Source organism: Erinaceus europaeus, chromosome 14 (genome assembly GCF_950295315.1).
Source record: "Erinaceus europaeus chromosome 14, mEriEur2.1, whole genome shotgun sequence".
Lineage (NCBI taxonomy): Eukaryota > Metazoa > Chordata > Mammalia > Eulipotyphla > Erinaceidae > Erinaceus > Erinaceus europaeus.
The window spans coordinates 10771699-10795996 of NC_080175.1; the positions used below are offsets into that span (position 1 = coordinate 10771699).

The following is a 24298-nucleotide window of genomic DNA, read 5'->3' on the forward strand; positions in this document are numbered from 1 at the left end:
TTTCTCATCTGCTCCACATTGAGGTTCCTGAGAAACCAAAGGTACTACTTTGAACACATAGGTGATCTCCCGCCAGTTTCATCTTCTTCCATTTCCTAGTAGATGAGTTTTTCACTCAGGTGCCATGTCTCCCACATTGTTCAGCAGAAAATGCTTTTTTGACTCCTGGATCTGAGAAATGTTGCTTGTATATTTAACTCCCAGCATCTCAGTGACCTGGGAGGTTGACAGAATCTATTTGTAGTCAGAATTGTTTCAGAAAACCAAAGTTATGTGGCGAACGTAGCAGTGAATCCACCAGTGTGATACTATAGGATGGTGGGTAATGGGACCTTCTGGGATTTGGGTCACTGCCCTAAGAAGGTTTATAAAAGCAATAATTACCAAGAGCAGTGTAAAATGTGACTAGGTAGCAGAAAGAAGTCTCTGTGGCTTAGTTCTCTTTAGCACAAAGCCTGACACTAAAGCTAATTATTTGGAGACATTATTGTGATCAGCTCCATTTAGAAACCTGTCTTTAGGGACTTGGTTGTTTCAGCTCAGATCAATAAAATTATTTTTGACATATATGTATATTTTCAGCATTTATTTATTTATCTATTATTGGATAAAGACAGAAATTGAGAGGGGAAAGGGAGACAGAGAGGGAAAGAGACAGACACCTGCAGCCCTGCTTCACTACTTGGGAAGCTTGCCCTCTGCAGGTGGGAGCCAGGGGCTTGAACCGAGGTCTTTGCACACATTAACTTGTGTGTTCTATGGAATGTACCATCATTTGGTCCCTGACAATAAGATAACCACTTAATGCCCAGCCTTTAGTGAGTTAGTCGGCTGTTGAGTGCCAAGTAATGTGGAGGATGTTTTAGATGCTAATTGGAAGGAGGGTTTTTTTTTTTTCTTATTTGGGTTTTGGTTTTTATCATGGTACTACTCAGCTCTGACTTAATAGTGATGCCAGGGATTGAATCTGAAATCTTCGATGAGTCAGGAATGAAAGCCCTAGCCCACTTAGAAGATTTTCAAGAGAGTTCAAGGAAGGTAACTACAAGATCAACTATGTGATGATATGAATTGCAGGAGCAGTTTGGTGTTTTTAATCAGTTCTGCAAAAATGGCAACTTTAATTATTTTAGTCAATAGGTTTAAATTCACCTCAGTTGAATTCACTAACTGGTACATGTTTTAGCAACTTTACTGTTTTTGCATCAAAAATAGTGCAAAAAGTTAGCCAGTAGTTAATCTTTTGTCAAGTTTAACTGCTTAATTGCAGTCATTTCTATGTGTATGCCTTCTTTAAATATTGACAGTTATAAAACTCTTGAAAGATCTTTGCTTAAATATTTCCTTCCCAAGCTATTCCAAACACAAAAGATGGCAATTTAAAAATAGATTTTATCGATTCACACTTAACTGTGAATTTTTTTTTCCAACAAAGAAAAGATGTCTTGACTTTTAATTTTCAAATGTACTTTTCTATAAACATTCGTTCTTTGGGGTGTTCACTTTGACATAAGATGCATTGTAAGTTTCAAAAAATACACCTGAGGTAGTTCTACTTCTAGCGTTTGCCCTTCTTCCGTAGCCAGTCAACAGCGTCAGGTTGAGCCTGATGTAAAGTTTCGAGACCTCCTTTGAATCTGGAGAGGTGGCAGTCGTTGACTATGTGGGTCCTAGTCTGTCTGTAGCCACAGGGGCAGTTCGGGTCGTCTCTGGCTCCCCAGCGATGGAACATAGTGGCGCACCGGCCATGGCCTGTTCGATAGCGATTGAGGAGGGCCCGATCATAACGTGCTAGGTCAAAGCCGGGTTGACGCTTGCAGGGGTCTGTGATGAGGTGTTTGTTCTTTACCTCAGCTAACTGCCAGCTCTGTTTCCAAGAGTCTGGAACAGAGAAGTTCAGTGTAGGCGTAGGGGACCAGATTGGGTGACGAGACGTCAAGCGTTGGACAGGGTGGGCGAAGATCTCCGCGTATATTGGCAGGTCCGGTCGAGCGTAGACGTGGGAAATGAACTTAGATGATGCCGCATCCCGACGAATATCTGGCGGGGTGATGTTGCTAAGAACTGGCAGCCATGGAACCGGGGTGGAACGGATGGTTCCAGAAATGATCCTCATGGAGGAATGTAATTTGGAATCGACCAAGTGGACATGGGGGCTACGGAACCATCCTGGGGCACAGTATTCTGCAGTGGAATAGCATAATGCCAGAGATGATGATCGTAGTGTGGAAGCGCTCGCGCCCCATGAGGAGCTGGCCAGTCTTGCAATGATATTATTCCTCGCGCCCACCTTTGCTGCAGTTTTTATGAGATGTTTGTGAAATGACAGAGTGCGATCGAGAGTAACACCAAGATAGACTGGCTGGGCTTCATGCCGGATTCTCGTATCGCCAAGCTGCACATTAAGCTCACGTGAGGCCGAGGCATGGTGTAGATGGAAAACAGATGATACCGTTTTTGCAGTGCTAGGGATTAGTCGCCATTTTTTACAGTAATCAGATATCAGAGACATGTCTTTCGTGAGTGTTTCCTCGAGGATGTCGAACTTGGATGCCTGAGTTGCACAGCAGATGTCATCGGCGTAGATGAACTTCCTTGAAGAAGTTTCTGGGAGGTCATTGATGTAAATATTAAATAGCGTAGGAGCCAGAACAGAGCCCTGGGGGAGGCCACTTGAGACAAGTCTCCATCTGCTAGACTTGTCACCCAGATGCACCCGGAATCTTCTGTTTTGGAGAAGAAACGATATAGTGTTGGCCATCCATGGAGGCAGGCATCTTGAGATCTTGACTAGGAGACCACGGTGCCAGACCGTGTCATAGGCTGCTGTGAGATGAACAAAGACAGCACCCGTCTTTAAATTCTTGTGGAATCCATTTTCAATGTAAGTTGAGAGGGCCAGGGCTTGTTCACAGGTAGATCTTCCTGGGCGGAAACCAGCTTGGGCGGGTGATAGGAATTTCTCTGTAAGAGGAGAAATACGTGACAGAAGCAGCCTCTCAAGGAGTTTGTAACACACGGAGAGGAGAGAAATTGGTCTATAGCTTGTTTATCTTGTCCATCTCCAAAACTCTCTCCCTTTACACTGTCTGAACTGGAAGACGCTTTGAAGAGGGTTAAACCGGGAACGGCTGCTGGCTATGGTAACATCACCTCAGAACTCATTCTTAACTTGGGCCCCGAGGCAAAGAAGTGGCTCACTTCATTCCTGTCCCACATCTTGGAATCTGAATCTATGCCCAAAATTTGAAACCTGAGGTAGTAATCAGTGCTTACTTGGTTTTATTTACAAAAACTACAAAGAAAACACTGTTTATTTCTATGTCAAACTTCTTTGTTTAAACTGTTGAAATTTGTATTTGTTTTTTCTAAATCTCCTTTCTGAATCCGTATGCACCAAGAAACATGCTCACATAATGCAACTAAATATATTCATGCATTTTCCTTTACTTCATTTCTGTCCCAAGTGAAATATGCAGACTTTGCTCTAGTATTTTTTTTTCCACTACCACTTGTCTGCATTATCAGTCTATCCATTCAAACCTGTGCCTATAGTTTCCTTTAGTTTTAGTTCCTACAAACCCCTATAATATGGGTGTACTTTAGCCCTTCAAAATTAATATATATTTTAATGCTGTGAGACGTAGTTTTGTATATAGATCCTTATAATATGATGGGATTATTTATTTTTTCAGCAGTAACTTTATTTTACTTTTAAATATTTCATCCCTTTGTGTAGGCTAGAGACAGAGAGAAATTCAAAGGGAAGGGAGGAGGAGAGGGGCAGAGAGAACGAGAGAGAGACTTACAGTTCTGCTTCACCACTTGTGAAGCTTCCCCCTGCTGTAGGTGGGGGGCCTGGGGCTTGAACCCAGGTGCCTATGCACTGTAACACACACAGTGTACTGGCCGTGTCACCGCCTGGCCCACTTTAGCTGTGATTTTTTAAAGTGGTATTAGTGAAAATGTATGCAAAGTTTTTCTACTAAACATTTATTCAGTGTATATTAAAAATTACATAAGCAAGGTTTTTTTTTTTCAGTTTACAAAGTTGGCTTGCTTAAGACCTTTAGAAATTCAGCTCTTCCACTATTCTGCCAAATGTGACAAAATTCCTCTTTGACAGCTTAATATAGAGGAACCTGCTTTCTATGGAACGAAAATAATTTAGACTTTGAATTTGATAACTATATGGATTTTTTTTAAATTAAGGAATGTTCTTACCTAGTAGCCACTACCTTCAGTGAAATGTTGGAATTCTCTGTCTGTCTTTCTGAACAATGACTGTACTTACTTGTTCCTAAGTCAGCAAATATAATGGGAAGCTCTTTTGGGGGTGCAGAAAGTGGGAGGACTGGTTTCTATAACTGCTTCTCTGCTGGACATGCTCATTGGCAGGTGGATCCATACCCTCAGACTGTTTTTATCTTTCACTGTTGGGATAGGGCTGTGGAGAGAGGAGGTTCTAGGGAACATTGGTGAGGTCTTTTGCCCAGGGAGGTCAGGATGGAATTATAGCAGCATCTGCAACTTGGTGGCTAGAAGGTGGTAAGATATCAAGCAGGACAAAATGTTTAATAAACAGGAACCAAAAAGTAGGAATAAAGAAGATGAGAATAGAGGTTTTAGGGTGGAGAGAGGCCAGGAAGTCTATTTTAGGTATGTTCCATACTCCTAGAAGGGGAGAAATGTTAGGGGAAGATGGCCAAAGGGCTCTGAGCTTCAACTTCATCAGGACCCAGAGAGAGAAGAGAAAAGGAAGGACTTTCAGAAATGTGACTTAGAAAGGAAGTGAAGGCAGGACAGTAGAATAAATGGGCAAATATATATAAATATAGGTATTTATAGAAATAATAGTCAACCCATATTTGTGATCTTGGGAGAACTACTGCAGTTTCTAATGGAGGGGATGGAGACACAGAACTCTGGTGGTGGGAATGGTGTGGAATTATACTTGTTATCTTCGAATTTTGTAAATCATTATTAAATCACTAATAAAAAATTTAAAAATTAACCATGGAAAGCTGTGATCTTCTTATAAGATGTATCTATGTATTCTTTGAATAGCTGAGGAAGTCACAGATCTGAAGAGGCAAGCAGTTGAGGAGATGATGGACAGAATTAAAAAGGGAGTTCACCTGAGACCAGTTAATCAGACAGCCAGACCCAAGGCAAAGGTAGGATCATTTCCCCTGTGATATTTTCTTCCTGAAACGTAAAACTGAACATTGATGAAAGTTAACATCAAGACGGTCCAATTTTAAGACGAGACTAATGTGTCATGGGAGTGTGACCTGTGGGAAACCCAAGCCACTGTGGCATGAAGTCACATAAAAATTAGGGTGTTGTTTTTTAGAGAGAAACATGAACTGAGGTACCAGGTGACTAACAATCATTACACTTTTTCTGTCATTCCTTTTGTATTTGTCTTTTATACTATTCACCAAATTTCTAGACAATGGCTGCTCTGTGCCAGATACTGTTTTAGGAAGTGATGGTAAAGCAGTTAAGTAAAGAAAAATCCTTGCCTTCTGGATGTTGGTTATTTATTTGTTTGTTTATTTAGTGTGTGTGTGTGTCTGTGTTTTACCACTAGACCTTGGTACCTGTACAATGACAACCCCTCCACTCCCAGAAGTCATAGTTTTTCCTGTTTTCTTTTTTCCTTTTCTTTTTCTTTTTCTTTTTTTTTTTTCTATAGAGACAGAGAGAAATAGAAAGGAAAACACAAAGGGGAGAGAAAAAGAGAAACAATGACAGCATGACTCTACCACTCATAGTTTCCCATTTGCAGATGTAGACCCGGGGCTTGAACCTAGGCCCCCAAGCTCGGTAACGTATGTGACCCACTAGGTATACCACTGCCCACTTCCTGCCCAATCCATCCCCCAAGTTTTGGGGGGTGGTGGTGGGAGGGTGAGGAACCTTTCCAAGGGGAAAATTCCATATCTCTGTATTGTCAGCTGTCACCTAATCTAGAGCACAGTGAGCTTCCAGGATGCAGAAGTACCTGACTCCTCGTTCAGCACGTCCCTTTCCACTTTGTGTGTTTGTCCCATTTAAAGAATCCAGGTAATAGAGGTCTCCACATTTTTCTGAAAAAGAAACAAACAAAAAGGTTGTTGTTGCTGTTCTCCTTTTCTGACTCCAATGAAGTGTCAACATGTTGGCTGCTTTTCTTCTTCTAAGCCAAATTTTATGACTGCTGTAACTCCCAACGAGGCCCTTCTTGCTTCAGTGTCATCAGGGGTCATGCCTGGTGTAGTGCAAGCTCTCTGGACTTTCAAAACTGCCCCTTTGTCACAGGCAGGCCAGAGGCTATGGTGGCCGGGCTCTTGGTAGGGCTGTTGGAAAGGAGGAGGAAAAACTCCACTGCAAGAGGAGGTTTCCATCCAGTGGAAGGAATGGTCAGCCTGCCTCATAGAGAAGTGGAGTCTTGTGTTAGTGTTCTGAAAGCATAGTTGAGGTTGGACTCAGTAGAGTTGGCAGAGCGACTGAGCCTTCAGCACCAACTGTTACCACTGTTGGCTGCTGCTGTCTAGTGAGTGAGCACAGAGCACTGTCACTGGAGCGGAGGGCCTTGCATGCTCTGCTTCCCAGACTCTTTCCTCCACAAAACAGGGTCGGGAAGAGAGCCACCTGCCCCATCTGAATCACAGGTTTTGTTGTCGGGATTAAATACAATAAAGCTTGTAAACACGTTAAAATGCAGGGTCTCAGGGGAGCCTCTGAAAAGAATGCATTTTTTTTTTTTATGACTTTCATGTCCCAACCATTACGGAAAGAAATAAACGAAACCAGGCTATTACTGGAGCAAAATGCATTGTCAAACGAAACAGAAATCAGACTGGAGAGAAGAGATGTCAAAAAACTTCTGAAATCATAAGCAATCAGTGTTCTGTCTGCACTTTTCATTTTCAGAACATCACTCTGTCCTTTCCCTTTTCTTGCTGCGACTCTTCCAACAGTTACACATTATTTAATGTCCACTCACACTCCGGAAAACAACTGACCGAGGACCAGTGGACAACTGGGTTTTGTGCTGGTAATCCCTCAACTATGATGTAGTAATAGCACTGAGTTACCTACCTGGCGAATAACCTTTAAAACAAGTAGTCACTGCATGGCTGAGCGTCCACCCTTCCCCCATTGCCCTCAGCGCTTTCCTGCAGTGGCTCAAGTGTACTTGACCTGGGCTCCCAGAGTTTGATATAAGGGCATTGGGCAACCAGCGTGGTGTGGCGGCATTTCTGAGGCTACCCGGAGCTACAGCACTTATTCAGAAGTCACGCTTTGCCACCTGAACAGTTTACCTACACAGGTCAAACCTGCATGGAGAATATTAATCGGACTGGATGTTTTCTAAATTCCTTGGTGGTGGCAGCCGTGCTGGTGCCGTTAAATAAGTGTCTGAGAGCTCACAATGGCACTTAAGGCTGGCTGCTGGCAAGCATGTGTCACAGAAAACCTTGGCTATGGGAATGGAAAGCTTTCATCTAGTCTGTAAACAAGCAGCAACCTGTCTCTCACTGTCTGTTTAAAAAAAAAAAAATAGAATGGGCAGTGTACTACACAGAGACAAGTTTTTCACTAATACCACAGGGATCTCTGGTCCAATGAGTGGAGTTTGATAGTAATTCTGACTACAGTATAATGTTCAAAAAACAATTAGAATGGGACACTGTCCTCCTCTTATCCTTTGAGATGGAAGGATTTTCGATGCTATTGATCACTTTCCATATTATGAGAAGAGAGAATAGAGACTTAATCTCTTTTCCAGGGATGAAGATCCCCTGCTTCCTTTCACTGAGTTCTGCAGGCTTCCTCGTCTGCTCTAGGCTTTGTGAAAGGAAGTGGTACAGGGGAGATCAAAGATCTTTTTTTTTTTTTTTAATCTTTTTCATTAGTGCCTCCTGCTATGTTTTCCCTCTAGTAAATTAGTCCAGATATCTACCCAGACTGTTAGCTAGTGTAGGTTAGGCGGATGTTACCTAGAACTTCCTATCAAATACATTTTAAAAATATTTTATTTATTTATTGGATAGAGAGAGAAGAAGGGAGGGAGAAGGAGAGAGAAAGGGACATACCTGCAGTACTGCTTCACCATTTGCATAGCTTTCCTCCTGCAGGTGGAACCAGGGGCTTGAACTTGGATCCTTGAGCATTGTAGTAATTGTAGCATGTACTCTCAATCAGGTGTGCCATTGCGTGGCCCCTCAAATACATATACTTTCATCATCGCTTGGGCTTTAATACTCCTGGCTGAGTTTTTCAGAAAGAGAGAGAGAGAGAGATACCACAACAGTGAAGCCTCTTCCCCCAGTCATAGGATTGAGGCACCTGGGTTATGTGTGTGGCAAAGCAGGTGCCCCACTATCGTATGAGTCCTCCTCCCCTATTTTTAGGATTTATTTTTTGAGAGAGAGAAACCAGTCCAGTACTCAGTTTTGGCTTATGGTGGTGCCGAGAATTAAACCTGAGATGACTGGGGCCCCAACATTCATGTTTTGTGCACTAGCATGCTAAGCTGTAACCCTAGTCTCAAATCATGATGTTTATGATATGGCCAGAAGGGAACCTGTAGGCATGACCCCAGACTCCAGGACTGCCTTCCCTGAGGTGTAGCTCTGATTGACAATCAGATGAGTGACTGGGCGACACACCTATTCTCTGATGTCTATCCAACGGTGCTCTGATTCTCCTGGAAGCCAGGTACCTGGCTGGCTCCTGCCGCTGTGAAATCCTGAAGCAAGGCGTGCTGGCTTTTGCTGCAGCTCATGGAGCGGAGAGAGCTTTTCTGCCCTGTTCTGCTGCCTCCTCTGTAGACACATTCAGATACCCAGGCCTGCAAGTCGAGAAAACATTCTAGTAAACAATTCTAAATTATATGGAATTGAATCTTTGAAATCTGAAGTCAGGTATTTACAAAGACTCCCTTCCTCCTGCCAAGGATATGCAGCTCAGTGCTGGTATGATTCCACCATTTCCATAAGCCTTTCCCCCCCCCCTTTTTTAATAGAGGGTGAGAACTGCAAGAGGTAGAGAGGGAGAGAGACAGAGAAAAAGAAAGACACCTTAAGGGGCCAGGTGATGGCACATCCAGTTAAGCACACATAACACCATGAAGAAGGACCTGATGTTAAGCTTTCACTCCCCACCTGCAGGAGGGAAGCTTCAAAAGCGGTGAAGCAAGTCTGCAGGTGTCTATCTTTCTCTCTCCCTCTCTGTCTCCCCTCCCTTCTCAACTTCTCTCTGTTCTGTCAAATGAAATAGAAAGGAAAATATGGCCTCCAGGAGCAGTGGATTTAAGACCAAGCTTTAGCTATAACCCTGGTGGGAAAGGAAGGAAGGAAGGAAGGAAGGAAGGAAGGAAGGAAGGAAGGAAGGAAGGAAGGAAGGAAGGAAGGAAAAGGAAAGGGAAGGGAAGGAAGGAGGGAGGGAGGGAGAGAGGGGAGGGGAGGGAGGGAGGAAGACACATAAAGCACTGCTCCATCCTTCATGAGTGGTTCCACTCTGCAGGTTGGGAACCAGGAGCTTAACCGTGGCTCCTTGTGCATGCTAATCTGTGTACTCTACTGCTTGAGCTACCTGGCCCATTCACCAGAGTTTTTCTGGGATGACAAGTGATAATAGAGTCAGATTTAGAAGATGATGATTTGTGTCCCTTTGTTTTGTATATCCTAATTTACCATTTAACTGCCTTCCTGCACTAACCTGTGTCATATTTTTCCTAACCTTAAACCATAAGACCTAATTTTAAAAAGTAGTCATTACATGCTGCCACCACTTTGTCACATAAAAAAAAAAAAATACTTGTTTAATTTTCTAAAACTGAATTACTCAACATTGTTTTTTTTCTCCCCCCTCACAATTGTAGCCAGAATCTTCAAAAGGTCCTGACAGTGCCGTAAATGAACTAAAAGGAATCCTGGTAAGAACACATCTTAGGTTTGCTCTTGGGTTAATTAGGCAATTTGAAAACGCTGTTTTAAGTGTCTGTTTTTGTGAGTAATTAGTTTTAATGTGTTGTGTTACATTATGTCTTTTCTTTTGAGATTTTGCTCAATTGTCCTACTCGGTGGCATGTGTTAATGATACATCAAGACTTTGCTGTTTCTCTTCTAGAAGGATGGTTACACCTTCACCAAAACCATTGCTTCTTATTCTTGACTTTTATACTTTATATTGAAGATTCAAGATACAGTTTGACCTGATATGAAATCATGCTTATTAATAACAAGTACACACAGTAGAGTTCTTTTATTATTTTTTAAAGCTATTTTTATGAGAGAGAAGTACTGTAAAAAAGAGAAACCAGAACACTGTTCAATTCTGGCTTACAGTGGTGCAGGGGATTGAACTTGGGACTTTGGAGCCTCAGGCTCCAATGTCTTTTTTTGCATAACTAGTATGCTATGTCACCCTCCCACCTTAGAGTCTCACATTGAAAGTATTTAACTCTGGCAGCTCAGTGTAAATTTGAGCTCCTACCCAAATATATTAGGATTAAGGTCACAGTCTACTTTTTCTCACAGTTAAAAAATATATATTTGATAAGCCACTGGAGACTAAACTGAGAGTTCTTTTTTATAATGCTACTAATTTCATTTTCTAAAGGTCATTCCCTTTAAGCTGGAGAAGATGCTTTATGCCCATCTGTAAGTCTTAATTCTTTTCCAAGTGTGAGCCTTTGCCAACAGTAAATGAGTGCTGCCCTGTCAAAAGCCTCACTCAGAAAATGTTTCAGATTCTAAGCACTATTCTCAGGTCCTGTTGCAATCTCAAGACCAGTTATTACGCACAGTAAGTCAACCCACATGGGGGCGGAGGTACAGAACCAGTATTCCCCTGTTTGTTGTTACTGTGCTAATTATGCATTGTGTGTAGATATCCACATAATTGTGGTAAACAACATTATTTCCATCAAGCATAAAACAGTAGAGTTACTCAAAATGACTTAATTAGTTTGCTTTAGTTCTAGGTAAGTGGAATTAGTGCCCCAGAGAGGTATATCACTGGCTAACAGTGGTGGTTTACCTACAGAATAAAGTATTAAAATGATTGAAAAAGTATGTGCTTCAAAGTATAGTATTACCTAATGATTTCTGTGATGACTACATTTTATTGTGAAATGTTCTTGTTAAGGTGAACTCCTTGAAATAGTCCCTTTCTGTTGTTGATGATGCTACATTATAATGCTAATTTCTGAACTTCAGAACAGATTCTAAAACAGAGTTCTTTTTTTTTAATATTTATTTTATTTATTGATTCCCTTTTGTTGCCCTTGTTTTTTTTTTTTTTTATTGTTGTAGTTATTGTTGTTGTCGTTGTTGGATAGGACAGAGAGAAATGGAGAGAGGAGGGGAAGACAGAGAGGAGGAGAGAAAGATAGACACCTGCAGACCTGCTTCACCGCCTGTGAAGCGACTCCCCTGCAGGTGGGGACCCGGGGTTCAAACCGGGATCCTTATGCCGGTCCTTGTGCTTTGTGCCACCTGTGCTTAACCCGCTGCGCTACAGCCCGACTCCCTCTAAAACAAAGTTCTAATCATCAGTAAACGAGTAAGCTATACTGAGTCTTACATTTTATTTCAGTTTTACTTTGTTTTATTTTATTTTTACAACCAGAGCACTGCTCAACTCTGCCTTATGGTGGTCAGAGACTGAACCTGGGATTTGGAACCTCATCAATCCAAGTCTTTTTACATAGTCATTAATGTTATCTCCCCACCCTCTGAGTTTGACTTTTTTTTTTTTATAAACATTTATTTATTCCCTTTTTTTGCCCTTGTTTTGTTGTTGTAGTTATTATTGTTGTTGTCGTTGTTGGATAGGACAGAGAAATGGAGAGAGGAGGGGAAGACAGAGGGGGGAGAGAAAGATAGACACCTGCAAACCTGCTTCACCACCTGTGAAGCAACTCCCATGCAGGTGGGGACCCAGGGAGTTCGAACTGGGATCCTTCTCCAGTCCTTGCACTTTGCGCCACCTGCACTTAACCTGCTGCACTACCACCTGACTCCCTCAGTTTGACTTTTAAAAAAATATTTTATTTACTTATCTACTTGCAGAATAAAAACAGAGAAATCAAGAGGAAAGAGGCAAATTGAGAGGGAGAAAGACACTTGCAGTAGTGGTTCACTACTTGCAAAGATTCCCACCTGTAGGTGGGGACTTGGAACTTGAACCTGGGGACTTGGAACTTGAACCTGGGTCCTTGGAACTTGAACCTGGGTCCTTGCGCATCATAATGTATGTGCTGAACTGGGTGCACCTCTGTCTGGCCCCAGAAATTTGACTTTTAAAAATTAAGATATTTGTAAGAACCAAGTGTGTGTGTGTGTTGTGTGTGTGTGAGTGTATGTGTATTTGATCATCTAAGATATCCCTTTAATAATGATGGGTGATAAAATGTATGTCTTTTAACCTGGCTTGTAAGGCTCAAGGCTTAATCATATTCACTATAAATTTATGCCACTTCAAAGAGAATTTTATAAAATAGCTTTTTGTGAAATAATCTGTAGAATTTATAATTCATCTAAGTTTTTTTTTTTTTTTTTGGTTTTGTTTGTTTGGTTCACTGGGGCTTTGCATATGTGTGATTTCTCTACTCGGTACTGATATCTTTAAATAGAAAAATAGAGAGAAAGGAAAATACACCATAGCATGGAAACTTCCCCCAGCCCCCTTACACTTCTCCCAACATAGCACTTCTATGTGGAGTGCTTGGGGCTTGAACCTGGGGCTGTGCACAGGGCAAAGCAGATGTTCTGCTGGCTGAGCTGCCCTAGTGCCATTTTTTTTGGGGGGAGGAGTTGTAATTTCTCCTCTTTACCCTGGTCCTATCATTAGATTTCTCTACCTTCTTTGTTAATGTACCACAGATAACTTTTATTCCGTCAATATTATTTATTTGCTTTTTTTTTCCTTTTTAAATGGAACTCTTTTAAGTAGAACTTTGCCAAATGATAAAGGAGAGGGATTATATGTAACTCGCAGTCACTTGGAGCCAAGAACCCATAAAATTTATCAGAAGAGAAACAGAGAAAAAGGAAGCCCTTTTTTTTTTTTTTTTTCTGGAACCAAGGCTTTATGCATGCAGTTTTCCCCTGCTCAAGGTTGGACCATGAATATAGTTTGCTACCTGGTAAACTCTCAGCCCCAGCTTTGCATTGCATTGCTCTTCCTGTTCTGAGAAAGGTCAAGTGAATTATAATGGTTATCCGGGAATTCGAGATTTGACCTATTGTTGAAATTTAGTACTGGGATAGAAAATAAATGTGCAGTGGGGATATATGACATAATGGTTATGCAAAGAGACTCTCATGCCTGAGGCTCTGAAGTCCCAGGTTCAATCCCCCAGCACCACTATAAGCCAGAGTTAAGCAGTGCTCTGGTAAAAATAAATAAATAAAGCAAAACAACCCAACAACAAAAAAATGTTCTTTTTCTGCTTCTTTGTTTGTTTGTTTGTTTTTAAATTTTTGAGGGAGCTAGGTAGGAAAAAACTCACTGTATTTTTGTAGGTTTCAAACTTATTTTTAAAGGGCTGGGGAGATAGCATAATAGTCTTCTTCTTCTTCTCCTCCTCCTCCTCCTCCTCCCTCCTCCTCCTCCTCCTCCTCCCTCCTCCTCCTCCTCCTCCCCCTCCTCCTCCTCCTCCCCCTCCTCCTCCTCCTCCCCCCCTCCTCCTCCTCTCTCCTCCTCCTCCTCCTCCCCCCCCTCCTCCTCCCCCCCTCCTCCTCCTCCCCCCCTCCTCCTCCCCCCCTCCTCCCCCCTCCTCCTCCCCCTCCCCCTCCCCCTCCCCCTCCTCTCCCCTCCCCCTCCCCCTCCTCCTTGCGTTTGCCCTTCTTCCGTAGCCAGTCAACAGCATCAGGTTGAGCCTGATGTAAAGTTTCGAGACCTCCTAGTTACGCAAAGAGACTCTCTCATGCCTGAGACTTCAAGACTTCAGGTTCAATTCCCAGCGCCTCCATAAGCCAGAGCTGAGCCACAAACAAACAAGAACCAATTTTACTTTGAAACTCTCAGTATTGACTGACCTCATTTTTTTCCCTGAGTCTGTTTCAACTTAATTTTGTAAATCTTATTTATTTTGCAGATCAAAATATGTAATTCATTTCTCACAGTCACATAAGGGTTTTAAGGCTTGAGAAACTTCTTGAGTCAGACCTCAGTCATTTAAAGTCACTTTAAGGGAGAATAGCAACTTTAAGAGAATAAATCAATACAAACCATAAACTATGTTCAGTTGCCTCTGAAGCAAAGAAATAAAAAAGCAAATGTAACGAGTCAAAGAAAAATACTTTTAAAAATTAATTTTCAGTTCTTGTTTGAAAATACTCAGTTTTTTTTTCAGGGTCTCCAGCAGTTGGTGAACTATTCCCTTTAGTCATCCAAATAGGGTCATCAGTTTATGAACAATTAGCTACTTAGGGGGCTGAGCTTAATCAAAGTAATTTGATTAAGTAATTTGAAGTAATTTGAAGTGGAAATAGAGTACCACTTTGGGAATCAGGGGAATTAAAGTCAAGCAAATTACTGCTTGATTAATAGGATACCTTTCCCTACTCCTGAACAGACTTTTCTGCTTTTGCTATAAAAAGTTATAAGATATATTCAAAGGAAAAATCACATTACATGTAGCACTTGTTTATCACTCTGAGAGTTATCCAAATGAAAAGCCGAGATTACTGTGAAAGATAAGCTTTTTGATAAAAGGCATCCTTGGAGGATTTGTGTATATATATATATATGGGCTATACATCAAACACACATATCTTTTCCTTAAATTAACTTTAGCCTCTGGGAAAATAGCATAGAATATTCTTGACATTTAAACAATATAGTAATTTCATAAATTACTTGAAATAGTAGTAAGCATATATATATTTTTTTTAAATTATAAGCACTATAGTTGGTAACTTTTCAAAAAGTATCAACACCAGTGATTTTAGAATGGTTCTTGTAACATTTTTTTTACAGTTATCTAGATTGCTTTTTTTTTTATTCAGGAGACTCTCATACCTGAAGCTCTAGAGTCCCAGGTTCAATCCCCTGTACCACCATAAACCAGAGCAGATCTCTGGTAAAAAGAAAACAAACAAGCAAAACTCATTCTATCTGAACATACAGTTCTGTGATAAGTTAGTATATCAAACATTAACTGGCACATAAACCAGTTTGTTTTTAATTAAATTTTAAATAAGCTACTGTAATGCTACATGTAATATGATTTTTCTTTCAGTATATCTTAACAGCTTTTTATAGCAAAAGCAGGAAAGTATGTTCAGGAGTTAGGTAAGGTATCATATTAATCAAATACTAATTTACTTTGATTAAAATATGAGCCTTATCTTAAGCATTTTACACATCAGTTTGGATTAGGCACCTAGCAACAAGAGAACAGAATCTCTTTGGCTCCAAGCTGCTTTCCTGTGATTCTAAGCAGATAGAGAGGGAAAAATACCTTTTTAAGCAAATTATCCTGTGTCATGTAAAGTTGGTAACAACCTGATTTTACAAGTTACTTATTTTTTTTCACTTTGTTTTATAGGCTGAAGAAGAAACCTAAGTTATCATTTTTAGCCAAATCGAATTCTCAGAATCCCTCAAAAAGTTGGGGGTGGGGGAGATAGGATTAGGGCAAGCCTTTAGCTCAGAGATGATAAGGACCAGCCTGGTTGTTGGTCTGGGTGGGGAAAAACTGCCTTTTGACTGTGGCATGAAGCTTAGCAAGTTACACCAAACTTAAGGTTCTGATCAAAAGATTGTGGTTCTCATGGCTTTTCCCCTGATAGCTGTGACACAATTAAGGAGAACTGTTTTAAGTAGTAGCAGTAACAGTAAGTACTTCCTATCAAAGAAAATTGACCACTTGTCATGGTGGGGTGCTAAGTATACGACCCAGTATTCCATACAAGTACCCTACTGGGACTGGAGATGGAGGCCCATAGCTCTCCCTCCATCGCATACTTCTTAGAGGAGGCGGGACAGGGATGAACTGGCCGCGTCTTCCTCTGTCATCTTGAAAGTCAGCAGGGTCACAGCTTTATGGCTTCTCTTGTGTCCTTCAGTTTTCTTCTCCATCTTGAAAAATCCATACATGCCTCCTCAGCTAGGAAGGAGAGCAGTGCTCCTCCAACCCTTCCTCACCGCACTTATGATTGTAACCTTTCCTCTTTCGCACTGAAGTCAAGGTGTGCTCAGGGCTACACTTCCTTGGAGAGGCCATTGCAGAGCCTTCCGTGCCATCTGTGGCCACCATGACACCCTTGTGACAAGGTGTGCAGCCAGGGATTTTGTCTCTGAAGAGTCAGCCACCCATTTCTCAGTTGCCACAAGGAATTGTGTTCAATAGCACATAACTGCCGTGTCAGGATATCCTCCTCAGGTGAGTTCAATACATCTGTTCTTTTCTCCATGAGATGGATTAACACCCGTCAAGATCTTCATCATCTTCCACCTGCAGGTACAGTCTAACCACTGGACTGTACATGGTTAGCATGCCAAGAGGTGTCTGGTACTGTTCTGTTCATATGACAGCTAACAACTTCCATCTTCAGTAGCATCTTCTTAAGTGATCCAACATTGTTGAAGCCCCTACATAGATATTTACATAGCAAATTCATTTTTATTTCCTAATTCCATTTAAATTCTGGTAATGCTCTTGTGTTTTGATTTTTATATTCCTTTGTATGTTGTATGAAGACGTGATTAACCTTTTTGTTTCTGTTTTTGTTTTGTTCTCATTTTAGGGGACACTTAACAAATCCACTAGTTCCAGAAGCTTAAAATCCCTTGAGTCTGAAAACACTGAAACTGAGTTAGAAAGGATTTTGCGCCGCAGAAAGGTGACAGCAGAAGCAGATAGCAGTAGTAAGCTGGTTTGAATTCTCCACAGCTTTATTCTTCTTCTCTAGAACATCTTCGTATGAATCCCCTTTCTTCCCCCACTATGCAGTGATCTTTTAAAAATAACTATTACATAGTTTTAATGTGAGTGAGAAGTATTGGATGGACAGAGGCATTCATAAATATGTCCTAAGAACTCTTGTGAATGTTATTTGTTCATATACTTGTCTATTTGCTTATAGGCAACTAGGGTTTTTTGTTTGTTTTTGCAGAGATAAATGGAGATAGGAGGGGAAGACAGAGAGGGAAAGAAATATAGGCACCTGCAGACCTGCTTCACAGACCTGCAGGTGGGGAGCCGGGGGCTCGAACCGGGATCCTTATGCTGGTCCTTGCACTTTGCGCCACCTGCGCTTAACCTGCTGCGTTACCACCTGACTCCCTAGGCAGTTAGGTTTTTATAGCTCTGACTTTAGTTTTTGGTGGAGCCAGAGTCTAAAGCATATGTGATTTCACTATTTCTGGGCTGCTTTTGCATTCAGGTAGAGAGACGGGGTGGGTGGGGGGAGAGATAGCACAGCACCGGAGCAGCCCACTGGGCTATACCACTCCCCATTGGGTGCTGGGGCTCAAACCTGGGCGGTGTGTGTATGACAAGGCATGGCCTACCAGCGAGCTCTTTCCCCAGCCCTTAGATCTGATTTCTTTAAAGCAAGATGCACTTGTGTCCAAACGTTGCTCAGGATGGACTTTGGCAGCAATACAGCAACACGTGTAGGCTCCAGAGTATAGACAACCTGACTAAAAGCCCAGCTCTGCCATTTTCTTACCTGCTTGCCTTTCAGTAGGTTTCTCAGCACTTTATTGCTTCTCTAGAGTGATTAGTCTAAGGGTTAGGTAAATCAGTGGCTCAAATGTTCTCAGCACTGGGCCTTGCACAAAGTCAGCACACAGTAGTTAGTTGTCATCGTAGGAATTACACATTGTACACTTCACACCCATCTAGTTTATTGTCTGTGAAGCAGTGAACCAGGTGAGTGAGGAGTTCCAGTTCCAGTTCTGTCTGTATAAATGACCCTCATCACAAATCTTGGGTTCAAGATTGTGAATTGACAGCATTTTTGTCACTATATGCTAGTGTCTAATCCCAAGACTTGTTTCAGAACTAACTTTATATATCTCCTTTATTTTTTTTCATAGTCTTTGAGTTATCAGATTTCTTTTTTTTTTCCACCAGTGTTATTGCTGGGGCTCAGTGCCTGCATAACAAATCCACTGCCCCTAGGAGCCATTTTTCCTTTCTTTCTTTTTTTCCTCCTCTTTTATATCAGATATGATAAGAGACAATTTGAGAGGAGAGGTGTGGATAGAGAAGGGAAAGAGAAAGAGAGACACCTGCAAACCTGCTTCACCACACCTGAGGCTTCCTCCCTGTGGGTGGGGAGTAAAGTCATGGCAGGGTGTGCCTAGTTATTAAATTTTCCCCTTATGACTGGGAGCCTGGCATTGGAAAACTATTAGAATGGGAAATTACTCAGTGGCCTTAATAGTGGGTTGCACCTTCTGGCTTCAGGGCAGCTCACTCCAGCTAGCTCATCATAATAATTCCTATTTAAATTGAGTCATATTCACCACCTTTAGGCTCCCCGAAAGAGAAGGACATGTTTTGTTAATCAGGTTCTGGTTTTCACCAAAGCATTTACTTAAACAATGGGGGACTTTGGTTCCGTGAATTAAAAATAGTATAAGACCAGTCAAATCATTATTAGGTAAAGATGAAAATTTTGTTTCCCTTTTCAGTGAGGTTGTTTGGAATACTACTGTTAAAATCTTTTAAGAACCCTTCCCTTATAAAAGTTGTCTTGGGGCCAGCTGGTGGCCCACCGAGTTATGCACACATAGTATGAAGCACAAGGATCCCAGTTTGAGCCCCCGGCTCCCCACCTGCAGGGGGGTCACTTCACAAGTGGTGAAACAGGTCTGTAGATGTCTGTCTTCCCCTCCCCTTTCAGTTTCCTTCTGTACTGTCCAAAATAAATAAATAATAAAGTGGCCACAGGAGCAATGGATTCATAGTATAGGCACCAAACCCCAGCAGTAACCCTGGAGACAAAAATAAATCAATAAATACATAAACACATCAGGAAAAGTTATTGTCTCTCAGGAAATTTAAGGGGTGTCAAGAGAGATACTTTTTCCTTAGCTATTGCTCTACAGGCATTTGTCCAATCTTCATAATAAATCATAGTCTCTAACATTTAACCCTGAAAATACTTATGGTAGGTATTTTTTTTTTGAGGAGTGTTCAAATGACCTGTTGTTCTGTTATTTGCATTTTTCCCTCTTAACTTTTTGTTCCTCTGGAAACATTCTTCACTCATGTACTTGGTCAGACATGCAGCATTCACTATTTCTGAGTTAGTATTCTTTTTTGGTTTTAGATGATTTTTTATTTATTTTATTTTATTCCTTTTTGTTGCCCTTGTTTTATTGTTGTAGTTGTGATTGATGCCGTCATTGTTGGATAGGACAGAGAGAAATGGAGAGAGGAGGGGGAAACAGAGGGGAGGAGAGAAAGATAGACACCTGCAGACCTGCGTTACTGCTTGTGAAGCGACTCCCCTGTAGGTGGGGAGCCGGGGCCTCAAACTGGGATCCTTATGCTGGTCCTTGCACTTCACACCACGAGCACTTAACCCACTGCACTACTGCCCGACTCCCTTAGATGATTTTTTTTATGCAATCCTGTAGAAGGAATCCAGTACCACTAAGCCACCTCCTCTGCCCACTTTTGTTGTTGTTCCATGTTATTTTACAGAGAGAGAGAGAGAGCTAAAGGTGGAGAGAGAGGGAGAGAAGACATCAGAGAATTACTCTACCATCCATGGACTTCTTTTGATACTATCATTGATGCCCTTTTGTGGTGACAGGGATAGAAGAACCCAGGTCCTAACCATGGCAAGGGCATGTTGTTTTGCCCATTGAACCACCATCCCCCTGACCCCCAAGTTAGATACCAATGGGAAAAGTAAAGAAACATTTTCTTTTTAGTCAGTATGAAAATCTGATTATTTCAAAGGATGGAAAAATGTAGGAATACATTTTATAGTCATGGTAGAAATTTTATTGTATTCCACTATAGAATGATATTCATTCTATCATTGGAATAAAATTAGAATAAGGTATATATTCAACAGAATAATTGATACTTGGACAGAAAAATAAATATGTAGTTGATAGGGTAGAGAGGAAATACATACTGAAAAGATGTAACTAAGCAAGAAAAAAAAAAGGAAAAGAAATAAGCTTATATACTCATCAACTAGAAAAAGAAAGACCTTTGTTTTACTGTTTAGATGATGAAAATGCTTTTTGTAGCATCCAACTGGAAGAGGTGTTTACCATGTAGGACTTTCTATAGATGTCATGGAATGACAGTGAAAATGCTAGTAGTGGAGGGAAATAAGAAGCTTAAATGGCATTGCTGCAGGGTGGGAGCAAGTTACAGAGATGAGTTCACTACATTTAGGCCTCTGATCTACTTGAGCCTGAGATTTTGCTCTTCTGTACACAAAAGCTCCTGGGAAAGCAACATACGGGGGCACAAAGTGGAAAAAGGAATCATCAATAGAAAGACAGAGACAGCCTGAGGTTGGTAGAATTCAGATCTCAGTCAGGTGGCATCTCTCCTGTGGGCCAGTAAAGCACCTTTTGTTCCTCAGATTTCTTCTGAGGGACCTAAACTGATGTTCCCTTATTTTACTCAGACTTGTGACCTTCCATGCTCACATTTTAAAGAGCAGCAAGTGCTTCTTGGAAAATATTAGGTCACTTGAATAATGCTTGTAAACATCACGCATTTTTCTTTGCTTTTTTTTTTTTTTTTGGTATGTAAGGAAAGAGCTTTGGCTCAGCTCACTCATTCACCCACTCTCCCTCCTTTTGAATTGGCTTCAGTTGCAGAACAAGCAGCAGGCGTTCATGTATTCAGAAAGAGATGTTGCTTTCCTACCAGTACAGATTGTTTAAAGCTATCTAGTGTGGCAGTCAGCAGTTAACCCAAGGGCAGAATCAAGTGACTCTGCAGCAGAGCTTGAATTCAACATCAGGTTTTTATTTTCAGAAACTTGCAGTTGTTGATCCGTTCTGTACACAAATGGTATAGATGAGACAAATGCTTTGTGGGCTGGGACTTTCCACCAGATCACAAGCTGTCATCTCCCACATAGTGGTTAGGCTAAGAGAGCTAAACTACCAGCATGGCAGAACGTTTTCTCAGCCCCTCTAAGATTGGTACACCATATATGGAGTCAATGTGTTACACTGTTAGAATACCTCAGATATTCATATATAAATGTAAGAATCAAATCTCAGAGCCTGATATTAACTTTCAGGAATTAACTAGTCATTTCGGATTATGCTCATGAGTATTTTCCATTTTAGGGGATGATCTGACATTTCTTCAAGGATTAATTAAGAGAAGACTCCTAAATTTTCTTCTATTACTAGTGACTCCTCTCTTGCTTAATCTTTAGTTCTGAATGTTTCTGTACTTTGTGACGCTCCTCATAAATCTGTCTTAGAAGAATTTCTTCTGAAGATTCAAGGAAGACACACTCAAATCTTGCACTGAGAAAAATGTCCAGGATGGGGGCCAGTGGTGGCGCGCCTAGTTGAGCGCATGTGTTATAACATAGTGTGCAAGGACCTGGATTCTACCCCCCCGGTTCCCACCCACCTGCAGGGGGAAAGCTTTAAAGTGGTGAAGCAGGGCTGCAGGTGTCTCTCTGTCTCTTTCCCTTCCTCTCACCCCCTTCCCTCTCGATTTCTGGCTTTCTCTATACAATAAATAGGTAAAGATTTTTTAAAAATAAAAAAGAAAGTATATTAAAAAAGTCCAGGATGTATTTCTAAGCAAAAACAGCAAAGCTAAACAAAAATGTAGTAATGTTGTTCAGTTTCTATGCCCAGAATTTTTAGATTTGATATGCGAGTGATTTCAGTAGCAAGTCATTTTATAGTTTTTCATTTCTTTCCCAAAGAGCATAAAAGCCCAAAAGGTAAACAGTCATACTCTTTGCCACTTGGTTTTTATAGTACTGTGTCTGTATTTTAAGAGGAAATAAATCTACTTACTTCTCAATCACATTAAAATGAAAGTGTTCATAAAAGCTCTTTAATGCTCAAGAAGCCTTCATAAACCTTTTTTTAAAAAAGAGCCTTTTGACATAGTTCTTTTTTTTGGTTTTGAATGCAGAGCTGAATATGGGGAAGAATTAACTCTTGAGAGGCCAAATGGCTCAAGTAGAGGTGTCAAAAAGCCATATTGAGAAGAAAAGAGTTTTCACAAATCCAGTATTGCTAATGACTCAGGTCAGGGAGAGAGGCATGGCCTGGAGTGTTGTGGTTTCTTAAAGGTCTGCACACACAATTTCTCAGCGTACTCTTGATTCATTAAAAAGCAGCAGCACCAAAAAAAAAAAAAAAAAAAAGCAAATCCAAATCAGGGCGTTTTTTTTTTTTTTCAGTTTTAAATTTTAACAAACTTGGCCTTTTCACTTCCTGAGGGGTTTTTTCAACTAATCTGTTATTCAGTACACTATTCATCAGCCTCACACTGAATGATTAAACTTGAGGTATGTGTTTGGTTTTAAGGTCCAACCCGGATATTAGCCACCTCAGAGTCCAAATCCATGCCAGTGTTGGGTTTTATATCTAGTGTAACAAAAACAACCTTGAACAAGAAAACTCTGGAGGCAGAATCCAACAGCCCATCCCCCCCAACACCTGAGCCAGGTGAAGGGCCGTACAAATTGGAAGGATGCACACGTTCCAAGGTTACATTTCAGTAAGTAATGATGCTCCTTACTAAGTAGTGTGTACAAGACTCTGTGTTGACTAACTTGTGTGTGACTTTGTCTCGTTTCTCTTTTGAAAGATTCTGCTTCGGCTAACCCCCTATAGAGACTCTTCTGTCACTTCACGAACTGGCTTTTGATCCTAATTATCTTGCTTAGAGCTTTTATTTCTGGTTCCAAGAAAAAAATGTGTAGAGACAATTCCGGCTTCATAATCAGGTTCTTCTGTCCAAAGAATTCACCAGGCTGACACTTAAGTCAGCATCAGAATATACTTCACCATTCTTTCAAGACTTAAGTCCGGACGGAGGTCATCCCTCTTTCCCGGTTCATAAGTGGCCAAAGAAGATTCCAGGTCTTCAGATGTACTTTGAAGCTGACATTTTCCACAGTTGTGTTTTCTGTTTCTCTGTTAAGGATTTGCCTTCATTTTTTCTCTATCCTGAGAATTAAATGATACCGTGGAAAGACTTACCTATGTAGACTTGCTTGAAAGTGGCACTTGGGTTGTCAGAGTTAATGCTGCTATTGAACGTATTTCAGGCAGATCAGGTGAAGGATCAATTTGTTTTATAACAATGGCAAGCTCTTCTTGGAATTAGTCTGGTTTTGCTTTAGTTCTCTTGCCAGAATGTCAGCTGGTTTGTCACTTAAAGAAAAGGAATAGGTGAGACAAATCAGATCAGCCGAATATTGTAATCACGGTTAATTAAACCTCTGATTTCCTGCTCTATCAGGAGAGAAAGAACCCTTTTTTTGTAGCACTACCTGTCTTAGTTTAAAAGGTGAAGCCTGGACAAATGAAGTTGAAATTCAATTTAGATCTATTTTTGCCAACTGGTATTTTCTTTCACTCCAGCATTTTTCTCATTGGTACTATTAACTTTTTTTCTCCCCTTACAGAGTGAATGGTCTTCTTTTCTGATTTCCAATTTTATCTAATTTCATTGTGTTTGAAAGCACATTTTCCTCCTTGTAGTCATGTGTTTCCTTTCTTTTGACTGGAGTCATTTGAACACTTCTAACAGAAAGATGATCTATATTCATTCTTCATCTTTCCTATTAAATTTGTTAAACACCCAGTTTGACATCCACAGTCTGGCTACATTTGAACCAATATCCAGACACAAAGGCAATTTGGCTGAGACAAGTTCATTTCTGAGAAATGTTTCAGTGTATGTGTGTGTGTATAGATTTTTTTTCCCTTTACCATTTTGCACAGATAATCTTAATCAGAAAATACTGCAACGCCTTCCTCCTTTTGTCTGCCTTTTATTCTCCAAAAGTAAGTGGAAATTACATTTCCAAGAAAGGAAATGAAATAATTGCAGGCCCAAGGTCTGTAAAATGTGTGTTGAATTGACAGTGAAAAGGATCCGTGTGTTGACAGACACAGTTGTTAGATGCCATAAAGACCTATGTGAAGCTCAATTTATTTCTCATCTTGCTTGTTCAATGACTGCTTAAGAGACACATTTTCAATTTAATTTATCTACTTAAAGCACTAACACAAATACTCGGTGCTGCTGTATTAACTTCTAAACTTTGTAACCTAATGCTTGATTATTCCTTTCTTGACATCCTCT

General features: G+C 40.9%; 1 protein-coding gene across 5 annotated transcripts in view; it reads left to right on the forward strand.

Moving 5' to 3' along the window:
• SHTN1 (shootin 1) overlaps positions 1-24298 on the forward strand; it is a 134339-nt gene that overhangs the window by 94696 nt on the left and 15345 nt on the right. For 2 of the 5 annotated variants that reach the window (XM_007518457.3, XM_060171215.1), the window contains 4 exons: positions 5068-5177; positions 9878-9931; positions 16758-16878; positions 22510-22702. In XM_007518457.3, coding sequence (XP_007518519.1) covers positions 5068-5177; positions 9878-9931; positions 16758-16878; positions 22510-22702 — 478 coding nt within the window. The other 3 variants (XM_060171216.1, XM_060171217.1, XM_016186151.2) reach the window with 3 other exon arrangements.